The sequence below is a fragment of the Pongo abelii genome, chromosome 20 (genome assembly GCF_028885655.2).
Source record: "Pongo abelii isolate AG06213 chromosome 20, NHGRI_mPonAbe1-v2.0_pri, whole genome shotgun sequence".
Lineage (NCBI taxonomy): Eukaryota > Metazoa > Chordata > Mammalia > Primates > Hominidae > Pongo > Pongo abelii.
This window is the reverse complement of record NC_072005.2, coordinates 64,367,157-64,392,763: the sequence shown is the minus strand read 5'-3', so window position 1 is coordinate 64,392,763 and position 25,607 is coordinate 64,367,157. Positions and strand designations below refer to the sequence as shown.

At 46.3% G+C, this 25,607-nt stretch overlaps 2 protein-coding genes across 4 annotated transcripts; both read right to left on the bottom strand.

Moving 5' to 3' along the window:
- Positions 1-1,001: 1,001 nt before the first annotated feature.
- Positions 1,002-20,739, bottom strand: ZNF134 (zinc finger protein 134). 3 transcript variants are annotated; one of them, XM_063719783.1, is made up of 4 exons: positions 20,640-20,739; positions 11,185-13,200; positions 6,158-6,254; positions 1,002-5,505 (listed from the first exon to the last, which is right to left on the bottom strand). In XM_063719783.1, exons 3-4 carry the CDS (start codon positions 6,195-6,197, stop codon positions 4,262-4,264), a joined length of 1,284 nt encoding a protein of 427 aa, XP_063575853.1. In that variant the 5' UTR covers positions 6,198-6,254; positions 11,185-13,200; positions 20,640-20,739; the 3' UTR covers positions 1,002-4,261. The 3 variants fall into 3 exon arrangements, with proteins under 3 accessions (XP_063575853.1, XP_024092766.3, XP_063575854.1); XM_024236998.3 differs by lacking the exon at positions 20,640-20,739 and adding an exon at positions 17,022-17,415; XM_063719784.1 differs by lacking the exons at positions 11,185-13,200; positions 20,640-20,739 and adding an exon at positions 17,022-17,415.
- On the bottom strand, positions 15,221-24,992 carry ZNF530 (zinc finger protein 530). The gene is given in 3 exon segments (XM_024236997.3): positions 15,221-19,360; positions 20,640-20,769; positions 24,889-24,992. Coding segments are annotated over 3 exon segments (1,800 nt in total). The 5' UTR covers positions 24,919-24,992; the 3' UTR covers positions 15,221-17,720.
- Positions 24,993-25,607: the final 615 nt, after the last annotated feature.

The window sequence follows — 25,607 nt, the reverse complement described above, 5'->3', positions numbered from 1 at the left end:
TATAATTCACTATTGTTTTAAACAAATCTATGCATATGTGGCATATTATCCTCTCTGAATCGCTTACTCTGTAATTTAGACTGAGATCACTATTGTTAATTTTCCCAGGAACAATTTTATTCATTTTCAAATATACTAGGAACTCCATTGCTAATCTCTGTTTGTCGTAATTGCTCAATTGTCTTCCACAGCTCTTTAAACCAATCCCAAAAGGCCGGGCACAGTGGCTCATACCTGTAATCCTGGCACTTAGGGAGGTCGAGGCAGCCAGATCACCTGAGGTCAGAAGTTCAAGACCAGCCTGACCAACATGGAGAAACCCCGTCTCCACTAAAAATACAAAATTAGCCGGGCGTGGTGGCACATGCCTGTAATCCCAGCTACTCGGGAGGCTGAGGCAGAAGAATCACTTGAACCCGGGAGGCAGAGGTTGCAGTGACCTGAGATAGTGCCATGGCACTCCAGCCTGGGCAACAAGAGTGAAACTCCATCTCAAAAACAAAATCCCATTTAGGATTATGAAATTCAAAATGATCAAGGCTATTAACATGTTATCCCACACACCAGAACTGTTGTCGAGTTTTCAGTTCACCAATAGGTATTTCCCCTCCAAAATTTGATGCCTTTTACTATTTTTATTATTTTTTTTTGAGACAGTCTTGCTTTATTGCCCAGGCTAGAGTGCAGTGGCGCAATCCTGGCTCACTGCCACCTCTGTCTCCTGGGTTCAAGCGATTCTCCTGCCTTAGCCTCCTGAGCAGCTGGGACTACAGGTGTGTGCCTCCACACTGAGCTAAATAAAGTCTCCAATCTCATCTAAATTGTCTAAGTCCAGTATGGATGAGGCTCTAGATATAATCCCATCTTGGGGCACAATTCTTCTCTGTGTTGCTGGGGGGTTCAGGGGGGTCTCTGGACATTGTTGGTGAGACCCCAGCCCCAGCCAGCATCCAGGTTCTTAACACCATTGAAAGAATTCAGTGACAAGTCACAATGAAGCAAAGGCAAGCAGCTTTTATTGTGAAGCAAAAGTACACACGAGAGAAGTGTGGGAGTGCCCCTGAGAGCAAGTCATGCAAAACAAAGTTTGGGTTTCTAATTGTATGGGTGTTCCTTTAATAGGGGTAATCATTAGGTATTCTGGGAAAGGAGGGGATTTCAGGGACCCCTGATTACCATCCCTCCTCCCTTATTTGGGTTTGCCTGGAAGAGTCATGGACATGTCACCCTGACTGGGGTTCTGGCAGTTTTCTCTTTTGTTTTGGGTTTTCTGTTATCCCATGGTTTCTTTGCCTAGTTCCCGTTTTAGCTGTTGTTTGGGTTTTTCTTTTTTTTCAGCTGCACCAAAACCAGGGTGTTGAGATTTTCCATCCTCCTGTGACCACCCAGTGCTATTCCTGTCTCATTTGGATCCGTAAAACTAGAAAACTAGTTATCTGCTCTCAAACAAAAGGGTGGGAAAAACCTAGGATAATAGTTATATGTATATGCATTGTTTCAAAAGGGGAGGAAGTGGAAGGGGGAAAACAAAAAAATGGAACCACCAATCCCAAGAAAATCTGAAATCTAGTTTGGCAAATGCCACTGGGAGTCAAGACATAGGAATATCATATGGTTCAGGACTCTGCCCACTAGACTCTCTTCTGCTCTGAGTCATCCTTCCTTTCTCATGAAAGGTAGCAAGGGCTTGCACCTGTTTCCGCAGCCAGTCTCATGTATAGAATATTACACCCTTTAACTTCACACTTTACATGCCTACACCCTTTAACTTCATACTTTCAAGTTCCCTTTAGACCCAAGGTGAGCATTTCCACTGGTATAAAATTTTCAAGAATTTTGTGAGTCTCCTGTACGTCACTGAAATTCACATTAGAAAAGAGGCTTATGCAGATTATTCCTCCTAGGGAATCCCCTATCTATATTTTTGGCTTTTACTGAGATGAGTGATAAATAGTTTAAACTTCTTACAAATTGTTTGTATTGAGGGGATCTACAAGTCACATTTAATCTCTTCAAAGAGCTTTTTGTGTGACAGTGTTCTAACGTATGTTTTGATCCCGGTAACAGCAAACATCCTTGGCTATCTCTCTAAAACATGCTTTCCTGACAATGAATCTCTTAATTTCAATGGTTTTTTTTTTTTTTCCCCAATTAAGATGGGCTGAGAATTTCCCAAATCATCAAATCTTAGGTCTTTTCTGTTTCGCAGTTCTTCCCTGTATGTATCTCTTTTCCAATATATTTTACTATAATTAGTAAGATACATGGCCACACCTTCAAAACCTCTGCTTAAAAATGTTCTCAGCTAAGTGTCCATATAAAGACTCATGCATCAATATTTGCAGCAGCTTTTTAATATTTAAAAATGGGGGTGGAGTACAGACATCAATTAAGATAAATGGATAAACTGTGGTATATCCATACAGAATATGACTCAGTAATTTTAAAATGGGCTGTTCATACATACCATGGACAAATTTCAAATTATGTTGCATGAAAGACAGCAGATAAAATTAACACTTTATAGACAGACTTACATAAAATTCTAGAAAAGACAAATTTACCTACAGTGAAAACTACTCAATTGTTGTCTAGGGATTTTGGCGGAAGGCGAGCACTGAAAGGTTAAGGGCCTGAGGTTAACTTTGGGGGTGACAGATATGTCCAATACCACTGATAGGGTGATAGTTTCAAGTGTGTGTGTGTGTGTGTATGTATCAAGACTTACTCGTACACTTTAAATATGTGCAATATATTGCATGTTGATTACACCTCAGTGAACCTATAAAAAGTTATCCCATTTAAAAATCTGGGTCTCCCACTTCTATTGGAAACTGGACAACTGGACATCACTAAGAGTGACTCTACCTCACTACGGTGACTCATCACTCGAAATATCTTGGGAAGACAATCTCTTCCTCAGTAGTAAGAAAAACTGGCAAACAACGAGGACCATTGCCAACAGAGTCACCAGAAACTCCAGCTGGTCACAAAAGCTACTTCCTTGGACCACCACACCTCTTTACTCCCAGGGTTACTGCCTGTGCAGCAAAGACATTAGGTAAAGAGCCCAGGGAGGTAGAGGAATCTAGGAAAACTACATTCGTTGCTGCACCAGTGACCTTGACCTAACAGTAACATGGCCCTGGAGATCCTGAGATTTCTGGATACCCTGATCCCATTCAGCCTTATGTCTGGACTGTCTGTGGATGTGTTTTTACAATGGGCACTTCCCCTCTAGTTTGCCACAATCTCCCCAATCCCAATCACTCACACCCAATATTTATCCATTTTGTTTCCCTACTGGATGCTTTAGATCTTACCAACAGTGGCCTGTGAAACAGATTCAGGCCTTCAGGGAATGTGGCCACTCAGCAGGTCCTGAGGAACAGCTTTCCCTCAACAGTGTTGGGGAACATGGGACACATGCTGCAAACAAGACACCCAATCCATGCTGTTTCAAAACACTGCAGGCTGTCACAGCAGCAGCACCCTCCTCAAGATGAAATATGGGCTCTCAAATAACTCTAAAATCCAGACAAATCAGGTTTACACAAGATCTGAATTCTTACTTAACAAGCTTTGTCAGCTATGGAAGTTAACATCAAAACTGGACTAAGAACTGTTCTCCCTCAACCCACTGTCCCATTTGAGGCAAAGTTGAAGGCACCGCACAAAGGCTGTCTTCAGTTTGGCAGAGCCTGTTTTCAATCCACTTCAGACAGTAAGAAGAACCCCCAAGATTAAAGGTGGCTTAAACTGTAAAGCCTTTATTATCACAAACCAGAGCAACATGAGGCAAGTACTTTCCCAGGCCAGGTGACTTGGAGGCTGGAAAAACTCGATTACAAGTATGTGAGACCAATATCCAGGAAGAAAGTAAACCTTTTGTATAAGCCACAAGCAGATACAGCTCAGACCCTCTTGGCTAAAAATGGGTCATATCTATACCGGTCATACAGAAGGGAATGAGGACCCCCAATGAACTCAGACATTTCATGATTTTCTCCAGGGACTAGAGAATATAAAACCCTGCCTTCCCCAATGCTGGGGTATCTTAGCTGGTAGAGTTAAGATGGTTTTGGCCACAGGGATTGACAGTGACATAACTCTGGCAAAAAACCTGAGCAAGTCAGAAAGTGCAACATATCCCTAGAAGGTTCCTACGTACCTGGCACCATAAGGTATCTCCTTTGTGTCAATGTTCAGATAAATGAAATTCAACATCTGATTGATGAGTCCTGTTGTATTCAAAGCACTCCTAAAGCCTGCCTGCAGTGTGAACTTTCTGGTGCCGATTGAGGTGGGAGCTTAAGCTGTAGGCCTTTCCACATTCACTGCACTCATATGGCCTTTCTCCAGTGTGAACTCTTTGGTGTCGAACAAGGTGGGAGGTTCTGATAAAGTCTTTCCCACATTTACTGCACACAAAAGGCCTTTCACCAGTGTGAACCCTCTGGTGTGCAATAAAGTCAGAACTTCGACTAAAGAATTTCCCGCATTCAATGCACTCAAACGGCTTTGACTCAGTGTGAATTCGCTGATGTTTAATGAGGGTGTATTTGTGGCCAAAGGATTTCCCACAATCACTGCAATCATAAGGATTTTCTCCAGTGTGAATACTCTCATGCTGAACAAGTGTAGATTTGTGTCTGAAGACTTTCCCACAATCACTGCACTTATAAGGCCTTGCTCCATTGTGAACTCTCTGGTGTACAATTAGATTGGAGTGATGGCTAAAATATTTCCCACATTCATTGCACTTATAAGGCATTTCTCCAGTGTGGATTCTCTTGTGCTGAGTAAGGTTGTCTTTTCGACTGAAGGTTTTTCCACATTCGCTGCATTCATACGGCCTTTCTCCAGTATGGATTCTCTGATGCTGGACAAGTGTAGCTTTGCGGCTGAAGGCTTTCCCACATTCGCTGCACTCATAAGGCTTCTCTCCACTATGAATTCTCTGGTGCTGGACAAGTGTGTCTTTGCGGCTGAAAGCTTTCCCACATTCACTGCACTTGTAATGCATTTGTTCAACATGAAATGCACCCCCACTCTCAGTGCTCCTGTGTGTCTTCCTCTTACTGCAGATGGCCTTTTGTTGGCAGCCATCCAAAGTAGCCTGGAAGTTTTTCTGCTCCTCCTTACATGTAAAGGGCTTCTCTGACGGGTGAGGTTCTTTGCTAACTGTGCAGTTCTTCACAATTGAGGCCTCACTTTTATCCCTTCTTAAGGGTTGCTCTATACTGTAACACTTCTGGTACTGACGAAGGTTTGCACTGAACCAGAATTGTCTCCCACATGCCCCACATGTGTGAAGTTTCAGTCCATGGTGTGTACCCTGGTGTTCATCCAGGTGCAAAATATCTTTCAAGATGGGGCCACATATGTCACAAGGGAGAGCCGTCTGTGCGGGTGAACCTGCCTTGGAAGTATTAACATGTGACACTGCTATAGAATTGCTCTGTTCAGAAGATGACTCTTCATCCTTCACTCCATGCCAACAACCTGAAGGCAGAAAAATACTACTGATGTACATGCTGACTTTGGTGCGTGGGGCAACTCCATCACAAATATGTGTCTGCTGTACCCAGGACTGAGTACCTAAGTTTCCTGGTGGAACAGAGCTAGGATCAGGTTGAAAAAAGGGCTGCTGTACAGTACTGGAATCTAAGAGTCACAGAATGGAGATGGCCTCACAAGAAACGAAGACACAAGGATGGGGTGTAGTACAAGGTCTCCAACTTAATCCTCTGCAATGACTTTTAGCAGGACCTTGACTGATTGTGGGTGACAGATGAGTGCTATGCAGAAATGTGTGTCCAGGCCCAGGAAAATGTGATTAAAAATAAGTAATGTGTTCAGGGACTATTTAAGGATATGCACACATCTTATGACACAATAGTGTAAGTGCAGTCCAATATTGGAAAGCATTGCAGAGAGAGCTATTGCTCTACTAGGGCCCCTCTGGTAGAGAATGGGAGAAGACAGCCCTGGGTCAGAAGTCAGATTAGAAATGACAAGAGTGTACAGAATGGGGATAAAAAGGTAGAAATAAGTTAGGGCCTCTGGCCTTGGCACTTGTGATGGGCACAACATAGGTTTCTGGAACTACAGGAACCCAGCCCTGAGGTTATGGTGTCCCTCAGCTCCCACTCACCAGGGCCTGTCCAAGCCCCTCCTGCTGTGACTAGAGTCATGCCCTCTCAGGCAGCCAGAGTTCTCTCTCTTGTTACAATTCAGCAACCACAGAGGATCTGGAAGATACAAAGCATAGGGGAAAGGTGAAACAGGCTGAGAGCACTAGCCAGAGTAGCCCACCCATGCAAAACTGCAAGAAAACAAATACTACAAAATGAACCTCAGAAAACTGTCCTGCAGGAACAGTGCAGTGGGCCCACAAGTGGTGACCATGATGACTGAAATTGAGGACACAGGCAGACTCAAGGAAATTACAATTAGAGGAAGCAGGTGGAGCCTGGAGTCCAGAGGTGTCATGAGTGTGGACAGTCACCTGGCCAGGGAGAGGCCAAGCAGGATTCACTGGGTCACCTTAGGACCCCTGACCTCCAAACCTTTCCTGGCAAGGCTTCAGGGCAGCAGGAGTACAGGAACACAGGGAAGAGAGGAGGCAATGCATCTAGCTGAGCCTAGGCACCCAGGGTACCTATGTGAGGGAATCAGAGAAGACAGCAGTACCCATGTTCTAGCTATGGAAAGGAAAGAGCAACCCTTAGGGTAAAAAAGAAGAGTAGGACCCAGCCCAGAAAAATGGGATACTGGGGCCTTACCCAGAGAGACTATAAATGCAAAGCACAGAAGCCATTATTTCATAATAGAAGAGTCTCTGAGCCTCATCCAGCAGCTCCCATTCCTCCTAAGAGAATTAAACAAATAAACCTTGAAGGTCACATAGCCCTGTGTGAGGTGGACAACTGAGCTTAAGGACAGCCTCTCTCTCCAGGACTCCTTGTCACATCTAACTCAAATGAGATAACAGGCCCTGGTGTGATTGGTGCCTGTTCTTGACTCATATTCCATTAATCATTTTGTCCAGCTCAGAACAGGCAAGTGGACAGATAAAACACCATGGGCCTGGTATGTAGGACCCAACCCTTCTCCTATCAGCCAGCTCCCTGGGGATCAACAGATTATTCCTCATACACAAACCTGAGCTCAGCATTCTTTCAGAAATCCTCGGTACCAAAGCTCTGGGCTCATGAATTCACACTGCATCTCCATGTGCACATCACCCTTTTGGCCATACCTCCTTTACATCTATGGACACCCACAACATAGGTACCTCCATGGCTTCCCCACATGCAAATCTGCATACAGCATCCAGAGAAGGCTTGGATAATGCATCCAGGATTACATGTGGTCCTGACCAATGGCCACACTGCCATGGGTTGCCCTGAATCCACCTATTAAATCCTCCCCTCCTGGCTCTATTTCACGGGTCAATTCAGCAATCCAGAACCATGTGCAGATCTCAGATAAACTCAGCCCTTTTCTGCTTTGCTGTTGTACTACTGAGGTCAGTCACAGGCTTCTTCTCCACATTTAACTCATTCAAAACCCACACTCACTGGGCACCTACCCCAAGCACAGGGATTCTGCCTACTGACCCAATCTGTCCCTGGGCTAATTCACTAGCTTGACTGAAACTCCACAGGTCCCACCAAAGGTCACCATGGAAGCCTGAGGAGTACATAAAGAGCTGAATAAGCACTGGCTCTGGCCTCACTTCTATTACTATACCTCACTTCTATTACTACAGTAATTCACCTCACATCCACTCTCTCCCTGGAACACTTTGCCACCTGCCTGACCCTATTATTCCCCTTCCTCCCAAGGACATTTCCCTCCCTCTTCTAGACTCTAAGATGGCCCCTACCTCTACCCTGCTGTGCCTGCCCTTACAGTGTGCTGATGGCACTGTCACCATGACCTAAAGATTCTCTCTCTAAATTGGAAGTAAAGCTCCATCCTGATCCACATGCTGGCTGCCACCCTGTGGATAGCTCCAACCTGAATCCCTTCTCTGAACTTCAGATCTCTGTGTCCAGCTGTCTACTTGACACCTCCACTCAAGTGTCTTTGGAACATGGTAGATTCCACATAGCCAAACTGCACTCCTGGTATTACCTCTGAAAGGTACTCCTATCACCAACTTTGTCACTTCAGTTGATGGCATCTTTATATCTTCTCAGACTAAAAAATCCAGGGTCATCCTTCACCCCTCCCCTTTTCTTTCTCATCTTCCACATCAGAAAATCTGGTTGGTCCCACTTCAAGAAAAATGATTCAGAATCCATCCACATCTCCCACCTCTACAGCCACCACTCTGGTCCACCCTGAACTGTTGCATTAAGCTCCTCAGTGGTATTCCTTCCTTCATCCTCACTCTCACAGTCTTTTCTTTACTGTACAGAGAAAGTTGGTTAAGACCAAAGTCAAATTACTCCCTCCTAGCTCCAAACCTACAGTGGCTCCCAATTCTCTCAGCATACAAACCCAGATCCTCAGGCTGCCATTTCTGGGCTGAATCCTGTCCCTGCTGTCTGATCCCACCAGACATAATGGAGGCCTGAGGTTCCCCGAACACTCCTAGTTTAGCCTCAAGTTAAGTATTTGCACTTGCTGGTTCCTGTGCCTGAGATAATGTTCCACGCTTTATCCCATTGCTTGCCAGAAATGGAAACCCTTCCACATAATTCCAAAACAGAATTTACAACACAGAGCTTTGAGTGACTGCAGGACCTCCAAAAACGGTAGGCAGAAGGGACACTGAAAAGTCCCAGAACACTATCATTCTCCACACTGAGTTGCTGAGATAATGGGGGTGTGTTGGGCTAAGTGAGGGCCTGAGACAGTCTACTCTCATCTAGGTAGGAATCATAAGTTTCTGCCACCATGGCAACCTCACAAGAAGAGGGAAGCTGGGAGTGGCAGGTTCCCACAGTGGAATCTCATGGACTGAACTGTTTCCCTAAGTCCTGCCTACCCTGCCCTTTGACAGGAATGATTTTGGGTTACCTCTCTAACTTCAGATACTCAGATCTCAGTGCTGGCTCCCACCAGCTGTGTGAACATAAACAAAGACCAGCGTCTGAGTGTACTCATCTTAAAAGTGGGGATAACAATGGCACCCACCTCATAGGGCTACTGTTTGTATCAGGCTTGTCTGTACATCTCAAGTGCCTTTGAAACAGCTACTACTATCCATGCAAATGAACTGATGAGTTTTTGAAAAATTAGGTTTGTTTTGCCTGCTTTAAAGCTTTTAAGAAAATTTGGTAAGATTTTTCCATTGTAATAAAATACTTCAAGGCAAATTAATATTTTGACCAATCATTAAGTGCTAGTATAAATTTCCCTTACTTTGTACATACATTTTTTAGTTCCTTACTTCTGCATACTTGCAAGTTGTACACTAGCCCTTGCACTAAACCAGCCTACCTGATACATATTCCTCTGAAGGGGAGCTGCAGTGATCCTTCATTAGAGATGTTCATCAATTCTGCTTACCTGAGGGTTTGGGTAACTGAGGCACCAATGCACTGGTTGGGGATGGGACTGCTCCACAGGCAGTGCCCATGAAGTCATGCTGAGCCTGTAGGGTGGCAAATCTGCTGCATCCCTCACCTTGGTCTCCAGTGCAGGCCAGGCTACTTATGCTCTACAGTCCTCTCCTCTTGCTGACACTATACGATATAATAAAATTCCTCTTCAAAGGTTTAGCCTGTTAACTTCCTTGTTCTTTGTTCTCAAACCTAACTTTCTTGTTCTCCATGCCTCCTTGCCCCTAGTTACTGTAAACAACCTTCCTGTAAGCACTAATCAATAATTCACATCTGTTCCCTTACTCACTTTGCACCCATCCCCCCCGCCAAAACCACACGTCCTACACAACTCACATGTCCCACCACTGTAACTCACCTTCCCCTTTCCTCTTCCTTATTTGGGAAAATATTCACAAATATCCAATTGGGTCAGTTTAGATTAACCGGTCCGACCCCAGCCCATGGGGGAGTGACACAGAGGAAGGTAGGGACTATGGGTTAGAGATAAAAACCTCTTTCCTCATTTGTTCAGTGTGCTCTTGGGATCGTGATTAACACAGGCAGCACACTTGCACAGAAGTAAATTGCCTTGCTGAGAAAACTTTTGCCTGAGTGCTGGTTTCACTTTACAGCACCAAGCATTTACTTCCAACAACACCATCTAGAATGCTTTCACATGCCAGGACCCCTCCTTTCTGGAAGGAATCTTAAGTGTCCACCCCTTCATCCCTGGCCTTCCACCCTAAACCCACCTCTCACTTCAGAGGCCACATAAAATAACTTCCTTAAAATTCCACCCTCTAAATCTGATCTACTACAGGCTTTGACCTTATGCCTCACCCATTGAAGTCTCTAGCACAACTCCCTCTCCAGAACTCCAGACCTGCATGTTCAGCTACCCATGTGAACCTCCAATGCAGAACACCTTAGATTCACCAAGTCCAAAACCCAATTGCTGATCCCCCTGAAAGGTGCTCCCTGCTGTGACTTACCAATTTCCATTCTTTCACATGTTCAGGAAGGAAAACAGGCCAAAAAAACCCTGGATAGCCCTTTGCTCCCTACATTCACTCACGACCACATCTGATGCAGCAGGAAACCCCGTTGGTTCCATCTTTAAAAATCTATCCAGAATCTCATGACTTCCCCATCCAACCCCTCCTGCCACTGCTCTGGCCCAGCCACCACCGCAACACTTCTGGAGTTTGTTGCAGGGACCTCCTCAAAGGTCTCCTTGCCTCCATCCTCATCGTTTCTACCTCACTGTAGTCGGTTTCCTCCTCAGCAAACGTTGGAATACTTTAAAAATCCTTTATCAGATCCCTTCCCTCCACCATTCAAAACCCGCCATGGCTCCTATCGTCCTCGCAATGAAGGTGCAACTTCTCCCAGCGACACTGCAGGCCTGACTAGGTTCACACACGCTCCCGACTGCTACGGGCTCAGTCCAGCTCCAAGCCTATGCTCAGGATGCCCCTCTGCCAGTCACACTCGCCCCCCACCCACCAGCGCCCCGCTGCCTTGGACACTAGGGCCTGCGCTGCAGGGACTCAGACAGGCGCTCCTCATTCGGAACTTCAGGATTCGGGGCGGGCCAAAGTCTGGGGAAGGCAGCACCCACCTGCGCCAGGCCCATCACCGCGGCCGCCGCCATCACAGTTCGTAGACCGCACGGAGCCTCGAGGGGGTCCCAGGTCGCGGGACCCTGGCACTGCGATCGTCCGTCCCCGGGGGCGGAGGCGGGGTCTTCGCTGGCGAGCCGCTCTGCAGAGCGAACAGCGACTCCTCCCGCACCCTCCCGCTTCCCGCACCCTCCCGCTTCCCTCACCTCGGAACCGCCTAGCAACCCCGAGCTTTTGCTCTGATGGTTCCACCTAAGAGCCAACAAGATGTCCACCGCGAGGAAGATGCCGGAAGTGCCGCCCAGAGAGCTTCCGTCCGCAGGGAAACGCCCCTAAGAGTGCCACCGCCCCGCGGCGCACAGGTTTCCGGGCAATGTAGTTCTCATGTGCCCTTGGCCGTGGCGACGGCTAACTCCCCTGCACGCTGGGCAAAGGCCAAATGGTACTGCGAGGGGCGCTGAGAAATTATGCCCTGAGACTCTGAGGTCAGGGCGTGGCTTCGCTCCTTTTAAAAGACCCTCAACCAGGTCCTGTGTAGTGAAGTCTGCAGGGATCCCCGAAATATTGGGATATATTCTTACAAATGTTCCCTGAAGCCACACCACCAAATGGACACACAACATCCAATGTCACTGAGTCCACTCATAGTTCACTCAAATTTCCTTCATTTAAAAAATATGTGTACTGTAGAGGGAAGCTTTGAGTCAGTTTTGTGAGCCTCAGTTGGGTCAGGGTTAACAGAGAATTGCCCCCAGGCAGGGCCATGGAGTGGAAGAATGGTCTCCAGACAGTGGCTATGGAGGGATGCTGGAGCTCCCTGAGGCAAGTGGACTAATATAGAGCTCTTCCTCTGGTTTCCTCAGAAAAAAAAATACCTGAGAGAACCATGAGGAGGAAGACAGGTGAGAGAAGGTGGTCAAGGAAGGCACCTTTCCTGCCTGTATGGTCACTAATGTCCAACCAAAGGAGAAATATTCTTTTATCCAAGTGAGAGTTCCTAGCCCAAAAGTTGAGATATATCTATTTCCTTTTGGTAATGTTTCTTATCTGAAAAGAAGAACCATTATAAATGCTTTTGTATGCCAAGACAGGGGCTGAAAATGTGGTGTCTGAACCCAGAAATAAAGATATGGAAAATTGGGATCACATTTCTTGGCTGGGAGGTGATTCTCATTTCACCTGCAATTACACTGACAGTGTCTGAATTGAGAATTGAGATTTATTTATGGTTTAAAAAAAGAAAGAAGGGGAAATGTATGGGGAAAGAAAGACAAAAACATTTGTGAATTGTTTAAATTACTCAAAAGTTTTTTTTGTTTTTTTTTTGAGACGGAGTCTCGCTCAGTTGCCCAGGCTGGAGTGCAGTGGTGCGATCACAGCTCACTGCAGGCTCCACCCCTGGGGTTCACACCATTCTCCTGCCTCAGCCTCCGGAGTAGCTGGGATTACAGGCACCTGCCACCATGCCCGGCTAACTTTTTGTATTTTTAGTAGAGATGGGGTTTCACCGTGTTAACCAGGATGGTCTCGATCTCCTGACCTCGTGATCTGCCCACCTCAGCCTCCCAAAGTGCTGGGATTACAGGCGAGCCCCCACGCCTGGCCAAATTACTCAAAGTTAATAATTCTGTAGTTATTCACAGATACATGAAGAAATGGACCTGGAGAAACATATCTGTGATAAGTGCAAACGGTTAAGATGACAGCAAAATTTGAGCAGGAGACATTGAATTCTGAGAAGTGAGCAAATGAAGCTGAGCACATAGCTGTGTTAGAACTATGACTACAAGTAGGGTTTAGTCTCCAAAATGTAATTTTATTTATTTATTTAATTTTGGAGACAGGATCTCGCTGTGTTGCACAGGCTGGAGTGTAGTGGCATGATTATAGCTTGCTGCAGCCTCAAACTCTTGGGCTCAAGGGATCCTCCCACCTCAACCTCCCAAAAAGTTGGGATTACAGATGTGAGCCACCATGCAAAGCCTCTTTTCATCCTTGAAAACACTCATTAATACCTGGAAGGAGAAGTAAAGAAAACATTTAGAAAGTGCTATTAGAATGTTAAGGCGAACAGGGATGCTGTAGTATTATGCTTATTCATAGTTCTAACAAATGTTCAAGGAACACCTACTGTACTTCCGACACTATCTTAACTGCATGGGACATTTACAAAACAAGAGACAGACCCCAGTAGCTTACGCTGTACTCAAGAAAGAGGAGGAAACATGAAAAAAAAAATGCTAAATTATCTGGAATGTTAGAATGTGGCAGACATAATGGAGAAAAGGTGAAGGCATTGAGAAGTGCCGGAATGATATGTAATATTACATAGCCAAGAGAGGCCAATTTGTGGATGGGTCTTTATTGGAAAAGGACATGGAGAGCTCAATGCCAGTGAAATATAAGTTTAATGTTACTCAGAATTTCCCTAGAAATGAGAAGTACACTGTGCCATGCAGGGCCACAGGAGGAACAGGTTTCAGTCTAAAGGAAGAAGCAAGAGCTAGGGGAAAGCCTAGACCAGATCAGAGCAAACAGCTGAGTACTGGCTAGTCTGAATAATTCTGGTTGGCTTCGATTTACAGAGGTGGTCTCTAGTTGCCTCATACCCTGACCCTGGTGTTAGAGTAGGCAGATATGAGTAGGGCAGAAGAGAGGGACCCCAGGAATGCCAGGCAATTTTGGAGTCAAGGACAGGCAATCATAAATCTTTTCCTCTGAGATAATAAACAGAGCAAGAGAGGGACCCCCGAGATGTCCAGCTCTCATTGGGTGAAGTACAGGAAAGCATAAAACTATCCCTCTGAGAAGATAAGTGGCCATGATTGGTACCAGGAGGGAAAAGAGTTTTCCAACAGATAGAAAACAACTGGAGCCAGTGAACCGCAACCCCTGATAAGGTTTCAAGCATGCACAAAATTGGGCAAGACGGCAAAATTTGACTGGTATTTGACCTTCCTCTGGGGGTGCATGACTCGTAAGGGAAAAAACACCCCAAATGAGTATATATGTATGACTTCAGTAAACAAACTGCATGCGGCCCCTCCCAAGTACTGGCAGACCACTGTGCATGCAGTAGTCAAGCAACAGCCTACCCAAGGAAGGAGAATAGAGAGCCTAGGAAATGAGCAAATGTATAAAGTCTCAAGCCAAGGATCAAGTGGGGCACTGGACCTCTCAAGTAATCCACTTGGCCCTCTTCCAAGTGTACTTTGATTCCTTTCACTCCCACTCTAAAAGTGTTGGGGAACATGGGACACATGCTGGAAACAAGACACCCAATCCATGCTGTTTCAAAACACTGCAGGCTGTCAAGTTGTCCAGTTTCCAATAGAAGTGGGAGGCCCATATTTTTAAATGGAATAACTTTTTATAGGTTCATTGAGGTGTAATCAACATGCAATGTACTGCACATATTAAAACAGTAAGTATATACACACACACACACACACACACGTACATTTTTGAAATCATCACCCTATCAATGGTGTTGGACACATCTGTCACCTCCAAAGTTAACCTCAGGCCCTTACCTAAGGGGAAGTTTTATAAATAAAACCACAAAAAAATACACATTTTATGATGTCTAAAATAAAATTCCAGAAAATTCAAGTCAATCAATTGTAAAGGAATGTTAAAAGTTGCCTGCATATTCTGGAATGTATTATAAAAGAGCAAAAGTAAAATATGCAGGTGAGATATGCTCATTCTTATGATTACAACAATGCTTCCATGTGTTTACATTTATGTCAGAACTTATCAAGTTGTACACTTTAAATATATATAATTTATTCCACATCAATTACAACTTGATAATTTTTTTAAATGGATGCAATTAACAATCTCGGTCATTGACACTTCAAAAAGTCTGGTTTACTAAGTCTCTATTGACTCTACCATCTAGCTCCCCAGGCCACGTAGAGGCAGACCTGCTTCAGTGGCAGGAAATACAGGTGAGCAATGAAGGCCATTTCCATCAGCGTTAAGAGGATTGCTACTGGATCACAAAAGCCGCACCAAGGACGACTGAATCTCTCTTGACTTCATCCTTTTTTTTTTTTTTTGTCTGTGCAGCAATGGCCTTGAAGTAAACAGGCCAGAGAGGCTACAGGAATCCACAAAACCCTTGTTGTCTCTAATAACTTGAGCTACAAGACACACATTTCTAGAGATTTCTGCACACAGTGATCTTGCAGTCATAGTCACTGGAACATGTGGATAAATTTTTTTTTTTTTTTTTTGAGACAGTTTCGCTGTTGTTGCCCAGGCTGAAGTGCAATGGCGCGATCTCGGCTCACCTCTCAGGTTCAAGAGATTCTCCTGCCTCAGTCTCCTGAGTAGCTGGGATTACTGGTGCCTGCCACCACACCCAGCTAATTTTTGTACTTTTAGTAGAGACAGGGTTTCGCCATATTGACCAGGCTGGTCTCGAACTCCTGACCTCAGGTTATCCACCCGCCTCAGCCTCCTAAAGTGCTGGGATTACAGGCATGAGCCACAGCGCCTGGCCTTTTTTTTTTTTTTGGAAACAGAGTCTCACTCCATCACCTGGGCTGGAGTGCAGTGGTGTGGTCTCAGCTCACTGCAACCTCCATCTCTGGGTTCAAGCTATTCTCGGTGTGTCAGCCTTCAGAGCAGCTGGGATTATAGACGTGCACTGCTGCACCTGGTTAATTTTTGTATTTTCAGTAGAGATGGGGTTTCACCATGTTGGCCAGTCTGGTCTCTGACTCCTGACCTCAAGTGATCTGCACGCCATGGCCTCGGAAAGTGTAGGGATTACATACATGAGCCACTGTGACTGGCCTGAATGGATTTTTTTTTTTTTTTTTTTGAGACAGAGTCTCGCTCTGTCGCCTGAGCTGGAGTGCAGTGGTGTGATCTCGGCTCACTGCAACCTCTGCCTCCCAAGTTCAAGCAATTCTCTGCCTCAGCCCTCCAGGGTTTCACCATCTTGGCCAGGCTGTTCTTGAACTCCTGACCTTGTGATCCACCCACCTTGGCCTCCCAAAGTGCTAGGATTAAAGGTGTGAGCCACTGCGCCTGGCCGGATGAAACTTTATATGAGGAACAGTCCATCTAATTTGCTGCAGTCTCCTCCATTCCCTATTATTCAACCCAGCGTTTCTTTACCAATTATGTTTCGCTCCAGCCCCATGGTTTTACAGCTAGGGACACTAGCTCACTGAATTCTGTGTTTCAAGGGACACACCTCCTTCATAGGACCTCATTAAGGGATTCTAAACATTGCAGGGCATTATGTGATATCCTCACTCAACAAGAAAAACTTAAGTGTTGTCTCCAGAAACAACGGAAGTTGTCACAACTGCCCCCTCTGCAGAATGACCTCTGAGCCCACATGCAGGCAAAAATCAGAGCCAGAAAGCCCTGCAGTGTCTCCTAGAAGGCCTTGGTAACAATGCAAAATAGGCCCAAAATGGAGCAAAAGCTATATTCTGTCAGCATAGTGTCCCCTCTGAGGCAAACAAAATTTGAATCTCCACAAATGTTATACACTCTTTTAAGCTGACAGAGTCCTATTATGTTTCCAAACTACTCCACAGTTAATACAACTTACAAGATTAAAGGTACTTAAACAAAAGGCCTTTATCATTGCACAAGCCAGTTAACAGGCAGTTCCTGGTACGTGGTGGAAGCTAAAAAATGCTTCATCACAAGCATCGCCTGAGATCAACAATGTCCTCAAAAAAGGCAATCCTCTGGAAGCTGCCAACAGAACTCAGATCAGGTCCTGGGGCCAACACTGGGGTAGTTACATGCACTATGTAGCCACAGGAGGAAATGAGAAACCCCCCTAAGAGCTTAGACTACTCACGCTTTCCTCCAACTAATGGAAGAAGTCTGCCTCCCTGAGCATGTTGGGGTGGTGACTGATGCACACTCTGTGGGTCTCCCAGCGGGTAGAGATGAAAAGGCTTCAGCCGCAGAAACTGGCAGTGACATGAATCTGGCAAGGTCCCTGGGCAGGTTTAGAGAGTACAACATAGCTACACATGCTTCCCACATACCTCAAATTTATGGGAAATCCATGGATGTTTGGATACGTGAGTCACATCAGAGAAGGCTCTTCTCAAAGGCTAGCCTCCAGTGCCGTCATACCAAGTTAAAACAAACAAACAAACAAAAACACATTCACAGCATATATAAGGCCTTTCTTCTTTCGGAAATCTTGTGTTAAATGTGACAAAACAAGCCGGACATGGTGGCTCACGCCTGTAATCCCAGCACTTTGGTAGGCTGAAGCAGGTGGATTACCTGAGGTCAGGAGTTCAACACCAGCCCGACCAATGTGGTGAAACCTTGTTTCTATTAAAAATACAAAAATTAGCTGGGCATGGTGGTGGGTGCCTGTAATCTCAGGTACTCAGGAGGCTGTGGCAGGAGAATCACTTGATCCCAGGAGGCAGAGGTTGCAGTGAGCTGAGATTGCATCATTGCACTCCAGCCTGGGTGACAAGAGCAAAATTCCATCTCAAAAAAAAAAAAAAAAAGGTGACAAAATAATTTCCCACATTCACTGCACATGAACTCTTCTGTGTCTTAAGAGGCCAGAACTTTGACTAAAAGATTTCCCACATTCACTGCATTCATAAGGCCTTTCTCCAGTGTGAACTGTCTTGTGTTGAATGAGGTGATTTTTGCGGGTAAAAGATTTCCCACATTCGCTGCACTCATAAGGCCTTTCTCCAGTGTGAACTCTCCTATGCTGAAGGAGGGCAGAGCTTTGGCTATAGGATTTCCCACATTCATCGCACTCATAAGGCCTTTCATTAGTGTGAACAGTCTGGTGTCGAATGAGGTGGGTTTTTCGGATAAAAGATTTCCCACATACACTGCACTCATAAGGCCTTTCTCCAGTGTGAACTGTCTGGTGTCGAATGAGGTCAGTTTTGCAACTAAATGATTTTTCACATTCACTGCACTCATAAGGCTTTGTTTTAGTGTGAGCTCTTCTGTGTCGAAAGAGGCCAGAGCTTTGGCTAAAAACTTTCCCACATTCACTGCACTCATAAGGCCTTTCTCCAGTGTGAACTCTTTGGTGTTGAATGAGGACAGATTTCTGGCCAAATGATTTCCCACATTCACTGCACACATAAGGCCTTTCTCCAGTGTGAAATCTTTGGTGGTGAATGAGGTAGATATTGCAACTAAATGCTTTCCCACATTCACTACACTCATAAGGCCTTGCTCCAGTGTGAACTCTCCAGTGTCGAAAGAGGTTAGTGCTATGGCTAAAGGATTTTCCACATTCACTGCACTCATAAGGCCTTGTGCTAGTGTGGGCACTCCTGTGACGATAGAGGTTAGTGCTGTGGCTAAAAGATTTCCCACATTCACTGCACTCATAAGGCCTTTCTCCAGTGTGAACTCGTTGATGTTGAATGAGGATGGATATCTGGCGGAAGGATTTGCCACATTCGCTGCAGTCATAAGGCCTTTCTCCAGTGTGAACTCTTTGGTGTTGAGTTAGGTGAGTTTTGCGACTAAATGATTTCCCACATTCACTACATTCATGAGTCCTTGTTCTATTGTGTGCTTTCCTGTGTCGAAGAAAGCCAGAACTTTGACTAAAGGATTTCCCACATTCACTGCACTTGTAAGGCCTTTCTCCAGAGTCAGCTCTTTGGTGTTGAATGAATACAGATTTCTCTCTAAAACATTTCCTGGGTTCAGTGTATTTGAGAGGCTTTCGTCCAGTGGGAACTCTCAAGTGTCTAATCCTGCTGTGTGGTCTCTCAATGCTGGGAGTCACCTGATGCTGGAGAAGTCCTGAGGTGGCTGAAAAGTCCCTCCCAACTTCCCCAAACGTGAAGGGTTTTCCTGACACATGGAACCTGCAGTTCATCATAAATGAGGCCTGGTCCCCATCCACTTTAAATAGCTTCTCTCCATTATCAAGCTTCTGGAGCTGGTGAAGGTTTGAACTCATCCAGAAATCTCTTGATGCCCCACCCAAGTACAATTTCTGTCCACAGGGTGAGGCTTGGAGCTCAATCATTTGTAAACTGTCTCTCAGGACTGGGGTACAAATCTCACAGGGGTGACTCTTATCAGTGGATGTATCTGCCTTTGGAGTCCTGCCCTGTGACAGTTCTTCCACAGAAATGCTGTCTGCAGAAGGTGCCCCCTCATCTTCTGCTCCACATCAGCAACCTGAAAGAAGAGAAATGCTGAGAAAATGTAGGTTTACTATGGTGTGAGAAGTTACATCAAAAATGTGTGTCAAAGAATGAGTCTAAGAAAATGTTTTTAGGATATGAGAGCTGGTGAAAATTTGGGGAAAAAAGCCTCTACAAGTCACAGAACAAGGGAGGCCTTATGAGATGAAAGATGCAAAGATGGGGCACAACTCAGAGAGAATATGTAGGGTCTCTGACTCACTATTCTGCCAAAAGCTTTTATCAGGACCTCCTCCCTTGATGAGAAGAGAGGATTTTGGTACACTGCACAGAAGATTATTGGTGTCCAGGCCCAGTAGAAACCCATGGGAACTGAATACTAGGTGTGGAAGGACTATTTAAAAACATGTGCACATCTGATAACATATTACATGTGGGTCAGTGTTAGAGAACACTCTAGAAGTTGCACTGGAAAGGAACAAGTGACACATGGAGGCCAGAACTTGGGAGCAGCTAAGGGCTGGAAGTCATGGATGAAATAAAAATCAGAACATGTGTAGAAAAGAAAAAAAAGATAGAAATGATATATGTCCTATGGAATTGGCACCCAATCACTGAGAACTCAAGACAGGTTTATGGTGTGATTAGAAACAACCCTAGTGTCTTGCCCTCCCTTAGTTGTCACTCATTAGGGCCAGGCCTCCTCTGAGACTATCTTGCTGTTTGCACCCTGTAAAGCAACCGGACCCATCCCCGAATCCCAGTTGTGCAACTATACTGGACCTATAAGATGCAAGCCCTAAAGGGAAGACCAGAGAGGTGCACAGCCAGCACTGGCACAGAGCAACTCAGCACATGACAAACTACAGCAGTGAAAAATAATGTTACAAGAAAATCTTTCAGGTGGATCTTTATGAAAAGCCTGTGGACCAATTAAGTAGTTACCATGATGATGCCTGCAATTCCTGAAACAGGCAACTTGAGATTTTAGTTAGAAGCAAAAGGCAGAACATGGAACAAAGAGCATCCTACAAGTGGACAAAGCCATCCTGTCATGGAGAAGGCAAGGACAAATCCTTTAGGTTGAAAGAAAGATCCTGTCTCTCAGACCCTTCACTGCATGCCTAGAGGCAAAAGGTGTTAGAACAGTCTGAAAGTGCCTTGCTTGGTGATGTCCCTCAGAATACATAAGCCAAGAAAGTGGGAAGGTCCGTAGAGCTCAGGGTCTAACTGAAGAAAGGACAGAGCTGTCTCAGGGACAGGGGAAAAGGAGAGACCCACAAAGGACACTGGGAGGAACAGGAGGGCCTTACCTAGGGATGCCATAACTGCAAAGTTCTCCAGCATCACATCGCGGTACAGGAGCCTCTGCATCTCATCAAGGAGCTCCCACTCCTCCTGGGAGAAGTAAATGGCCACATCCTCAAAGGCTACAAAACCCTGCTATGATGGGGACAGTTCATTCCATGATCAGCATCTTTCCTAGGACCCCAAGTTGATTCCCCCAAACATCCATCCCTGGCTCACCCTCCTCCCCATCTCCCCACCTCAGCGAATACAACAGGCCCTGATGCCACTGATGCCCACTCTCTCCTCATGGTCTCATTGGTCACTGTGTTCTCCCACAGCAACAACAGGCAGGTGGACAGATAGAAACCACATTCTTGTGTCTATAAATTCTCCTGGAATCCCTCAGACCATGGCTCCCAAACACAACTGAAGGTCTGGGTTCACATTTCACCCTCATGTCCTCAATGTCCAGACTCATGAAACAAAAGCTCACACTCCGTCTTCATATGTGCATCACTCTTTCCACCACACCTCTCTCACCCAACTCACTCCCTCAGCCACCTCCACCCTGATCCCACAACACAGGCATCTCTCCTGCCTTCCTGTATGTTACTCAGCACAAGACATCTAGAAAAGTGCTCGCAAATTCAAACAAGTTCCAGGACTACCCAGACCTATGATGGTCCCTACTGCCACAGGCAGCCCCATATCCTGGTCTGAAGCCCTCCCTACCTGAGTCTATTCCTTTCATCAACCTCAGCCACCCAGAACCACATACATATCTCAGATACACATGGCCCTTTCCAACTTGTACTGCACTAAACAGTAACTGCCTTCCTGTCTTGCTACCCTTCATTCAAAACCTTGCCTAGTGGCCCTCCACCCAAGGTTAAGTGATGCTCCCAGATGACTACTTCTGCCCCTAAACTGATCCACCAGCCTGCATGAAACTCCCTAGGCATAGAAGGCAGGCATAAGATCCTGGTGAGGCCATACAGCAGTAAAGCATTAGGTCTGGCTTCAGCCTCATCTTGTCTGAAATCCCACTAGGTCTCTAATATGGTTTAGCTGTGTCTCCATCCAAATCTCATCTTGAATTGTAACTCCCACAATTCCCATGTGTCATGGGAGGGATCCAGTAGGAGGTAACTGAATCATGGGGGTGGGTCTTTCTTGTGCTGTTCTCGCAATGGTGAATAAGTCTCATGAGAACTGATGTTTTTAAGGCCGGTTGCAGTGGCTCACGCCTCTAATCCCAGCACTTTGGGAGGCCAAGGTGGGCGGATCACTTGATCAGGAGTTTGAGACCAGCCTGGCCAATGTGGTGAAACCCTGTCTCTACTAAAAATACGAAAATTAGCTGGGTGTGGTGGTGGATGCCTGTAATCCCAGCTACTTGGGAGGCTGAGACAGGAGAATCCCTTGAGTCCAGGAGGTGGAGGCTGTAGGGAGCTGAGCTCTTACCACTGCCCTCCAGCCTGGGGAACAGAGCAAGACTCCATCTCAAAAAAAGAAGAACTGATGGTTTTAAAAAGAGGAGTTCCCCTGCACAAACTCTCTTTTTGCCTGCTGCCATCCATGTAAGATGTGACTTGCTCCTCCTTGCCTTCCACCATGATTGTGAGGCCTCCCCAGCCATGCGGAACTGCAAGTCCATTAACCCTCTTTTTCTTCCCAGTCTCAGGTATGTCTTTATCAGCAGCATGAAAACGGACTAATGCAGCCTCCACACCCATCTTATATTCACTCATCCTTCATAACCCTTGGCCACCTGCCTGGTATCCTCTCTCTGTATTATTCCTAGGGCCACTTCCCTCTATAACCTGTATTTGTGATTTCCACAACATCCATCCAGATACCCAAGTATGGTACCCTCTTGTGGCTCCCACCCTTCCCCTTCCTGGCCTGCTATTATCATCATGACCAGGAATCCCACTACTAAATGGGATCTATGATGTTATGGGCTCAATGTTTCTGCCCCACGCCCACCCACAAAATGCTTATGTTGAAGCACTAACACAATGAAGCCTAATATAATGTGCTAGTATTTGGAGATGGAATCTTTGGGTGGTAATTAGATTTAGATCAGGTCAAAAGAGTGGGGCCCTCATGATGGAATTAATGCTTTTGTAAGAATAGAAAGAAAGAGATTCCTTGCTTTCTTTACATACTCTCTCCCAGGAAAGGCCATGTGAGGACAAAGCAAGAGGGCAGTCACTGCAAGTCAAGAAGCAGCCCATCACAAATAAGTGCATCTAGAGGCACCCTGATGTAGAATTTCCTAGCCTGCAGAACTGTGAGAAACAAATTTTTGTTGTTTAAGCCACCAATACAGGCTATTTCATTATCAACCCAAGGTAAGACACTGATATAGCCTGTATATTTGTCCCCTTCAAATCTCACCTGGAAATGTGATCCCCAATGTTGGAAGTGGGGCCTAGTGGGAGGTTATCTGGGTCATGGAGGTGGATCCCTCATGAATGGCTTAGTATCCTTCCCACAGTAATAAGTTCACATGAGACCTGGTTGCTAAAAAGAGACTGGTGCCTCCCTCCTGTCTTGCTGGCTTCCTTTTTGCCTTCTGCAATGATTGGAAGCTTCCTGAGGCCCTCACCAGAAGTGGAGACTAGCACTAAGCTTCCTGTACAGCCTGCAGAACTATAAGCTGTAATAAACCTTGTTTCTTTATAAACTACCCAGCCTTAGGTATTTCTTTATAGTAATGCAAATGGCCTAACAGACATAGGGCTCCATCCTAGTTCGATACTATCCTCCACTCTTTGTAGAAGTCTCTATCCTGCACCCTTCCTCAGAGTCCAAGACCTGTGTGTCCACCTAGCCACTTGATATAGCTACTTACTTATTCTCTAAAACATCTCATATTTTTAATACGGACAAAACACATTCCTGATGTCCTGAGTGAAAAACAATCCTACTATCTACTTGGCTCTCCCAGTAGATGGAGCTTCTATGCTTCCAGCTACTAAACTCGAAAAGCCTTGAGTCATCCCTTTTTATCTCTCAGTCCCAATACCAGAAAATCAGAGCCGACCTACAACCCAAAATTCAACCATTTCTGCCACACTGTGGCCACTACTCTGGCCCACATCATCTACACTCACCTGGACTATTGCAGTAGTCTCCTCTTTCCTCTTTGGTATTGCTACCAACTCCCTTAAACCCACAGTCTGTTGTCTGTGCTCAGCCACAGGAGCCTCATGAGGCCTGGGGAAGATCACCTCCCTCTTCTGCTCCAAATCTTCATTGCTGCCATCATCTCCAGAACAAAGACATCTGAGACAGCCATTTAGTTTCTAACTCCTGTACCTCTGCTCTCTGTTCCCACGAGAAGGAAATGAGACTTGAGGTTCTCTTAACCAGCTCAGCCTCACCTCCAAGCAGCTCCAAACACCTGTACTTATCTCTGCGACAAACTTCCACATTCATCCTATTATTTGCCAGCAACAGGCACCACTTCATATAATACCCACCCTGGACATATTTTTGTTCAGAGTCCCTAGGCTCAAAGCCTGGAAAAGCGGTAAGTAAAGAATCCCAGGTTACCATAGTCCCAATCCTAGAGATCCCATTGCTGGAATCACTGAGCTTCTGGATTCCCTCCACTTACCCTTGTAGGGTCTTCAAGTGCTTCTTACAGACCTATAAGTACTAGTGGCAATCTGTGGGAGGAAACATGTTCTGAGAGGCAGGTGACCAAAGTGTGGCTCCATGGACTTCCGGTTGCAATGTGCAACACCAGAGCCAGGTGTCCTGGGATGACTGCTTTATATCTGAGTGTCAGTCCTTGGTGCTGACTTTTACCAGCTTTGTGACCTCGTAAAAAGACTAGGTCCCTCCATGCCTGCTATCATCACTGCCCTTCCAGCACGTTCCTCTGAACAGCTTTTGTTAAACTTTTAGAAGCGTGACTGGGGCCATGCCCCTCTTCTCTCCTACGCCCTGTGGCCCTCAGTGTGCTGGTGAAACTCAGTGGGGCCAATGCAGCGCGGCGCTGCCCTACCCTCTGCTCCCTGCACGCGTGAGGCCGGCCTGGGTCTCCCCAGCCTCCCGGCTCAGGCGCAGCTCCAAGCCGTTGCCCGCGCAGCCCCCGACCGTGTCGCTCTCCCGCTCCCTGCCACACTACCAGAAACGAGACCCAGCACCAGCGCCTCACTGTGCTGGACAGTGCGGTCCGGGCTGCAGAAAACCCTTCACGCGCCCCTCAGTTTCGGGTGGGGAGGGCGGAGGAGGCCGGGAGGACGCAGCGCTCACCTGGGTCGGGGCCCTCAGTGCCGCCGCCATCGGACTCTGGGCGGAGCGGGCCGGGAGCGGTGGACGATCCGGGCGGAGACACGAGCAAAGCTGTCACCCCCGCCGGCGACCGTCAGGCCCCGGCTGTGCAGCTGAGAAAACGACTCTCCTCGCGCCTTCTCGCTGTCAGCACCTAGGTCCAGGTCCGGCACCCGCGGTTGGAACTGACACAAGCCAAAGTGCCCGCCACAGGGAGGACGCCGGAAGTCCCGCCCCGACAAGTTGGGCAGAGCGGAAATGTCCCTCCCCTGGGCCTCAGTGGCTCCACGCCAAGCGCCTGGCGCACGGGCCTCTGGGTAATGTAGTTCCACTGCTTCCTGCGCTGGCAGAGGTCGCCCTTCTCCTGGACCTCAGGGAGGAATGGCCCCATGCTATGGAGGAAAGTGGAGGGGAAGCCTGAGAGGTGGTGTCTCCAGCCTCCTTGGACCAGGGAGAAGTTCGCTGCTTTTTTAAGGTACCACACAGAGATTTTTGGAGGGTATTGTGTACAACTAGTCACCTAGGTAATCAGAGTTATTCAGATACAAAATGCCTCTACCCTTGGCGAGAGCCTAGTAAACATTACCTTCTTTCTCCACACATTTATGTAAAGTAGAACGTTAGAGTCAACTTTGTGAGTTTCATTATGCTCAGTAAGGAATAAGGGAAATAGAGTTTACAAAGAGCCATGACAGGAATGA

Excerpts from the sequence above, each read along its gene's own strand:
- ZNF134 (XM_063719783.1), bottom strand. The coding sequence starts at position 6,197 with ATGACTCTAGTCACAGCAGGAGGGGCTTGGACAGGCCCTG. Across the intron at positions 5,506-6,157 it reads AGGGGCTTGGACAGGCCCTG|GTTGTTGGCATGGAGTGAAG; the intron begins GTGAGTGGGAGC and ends TTCTGCCTTCAG.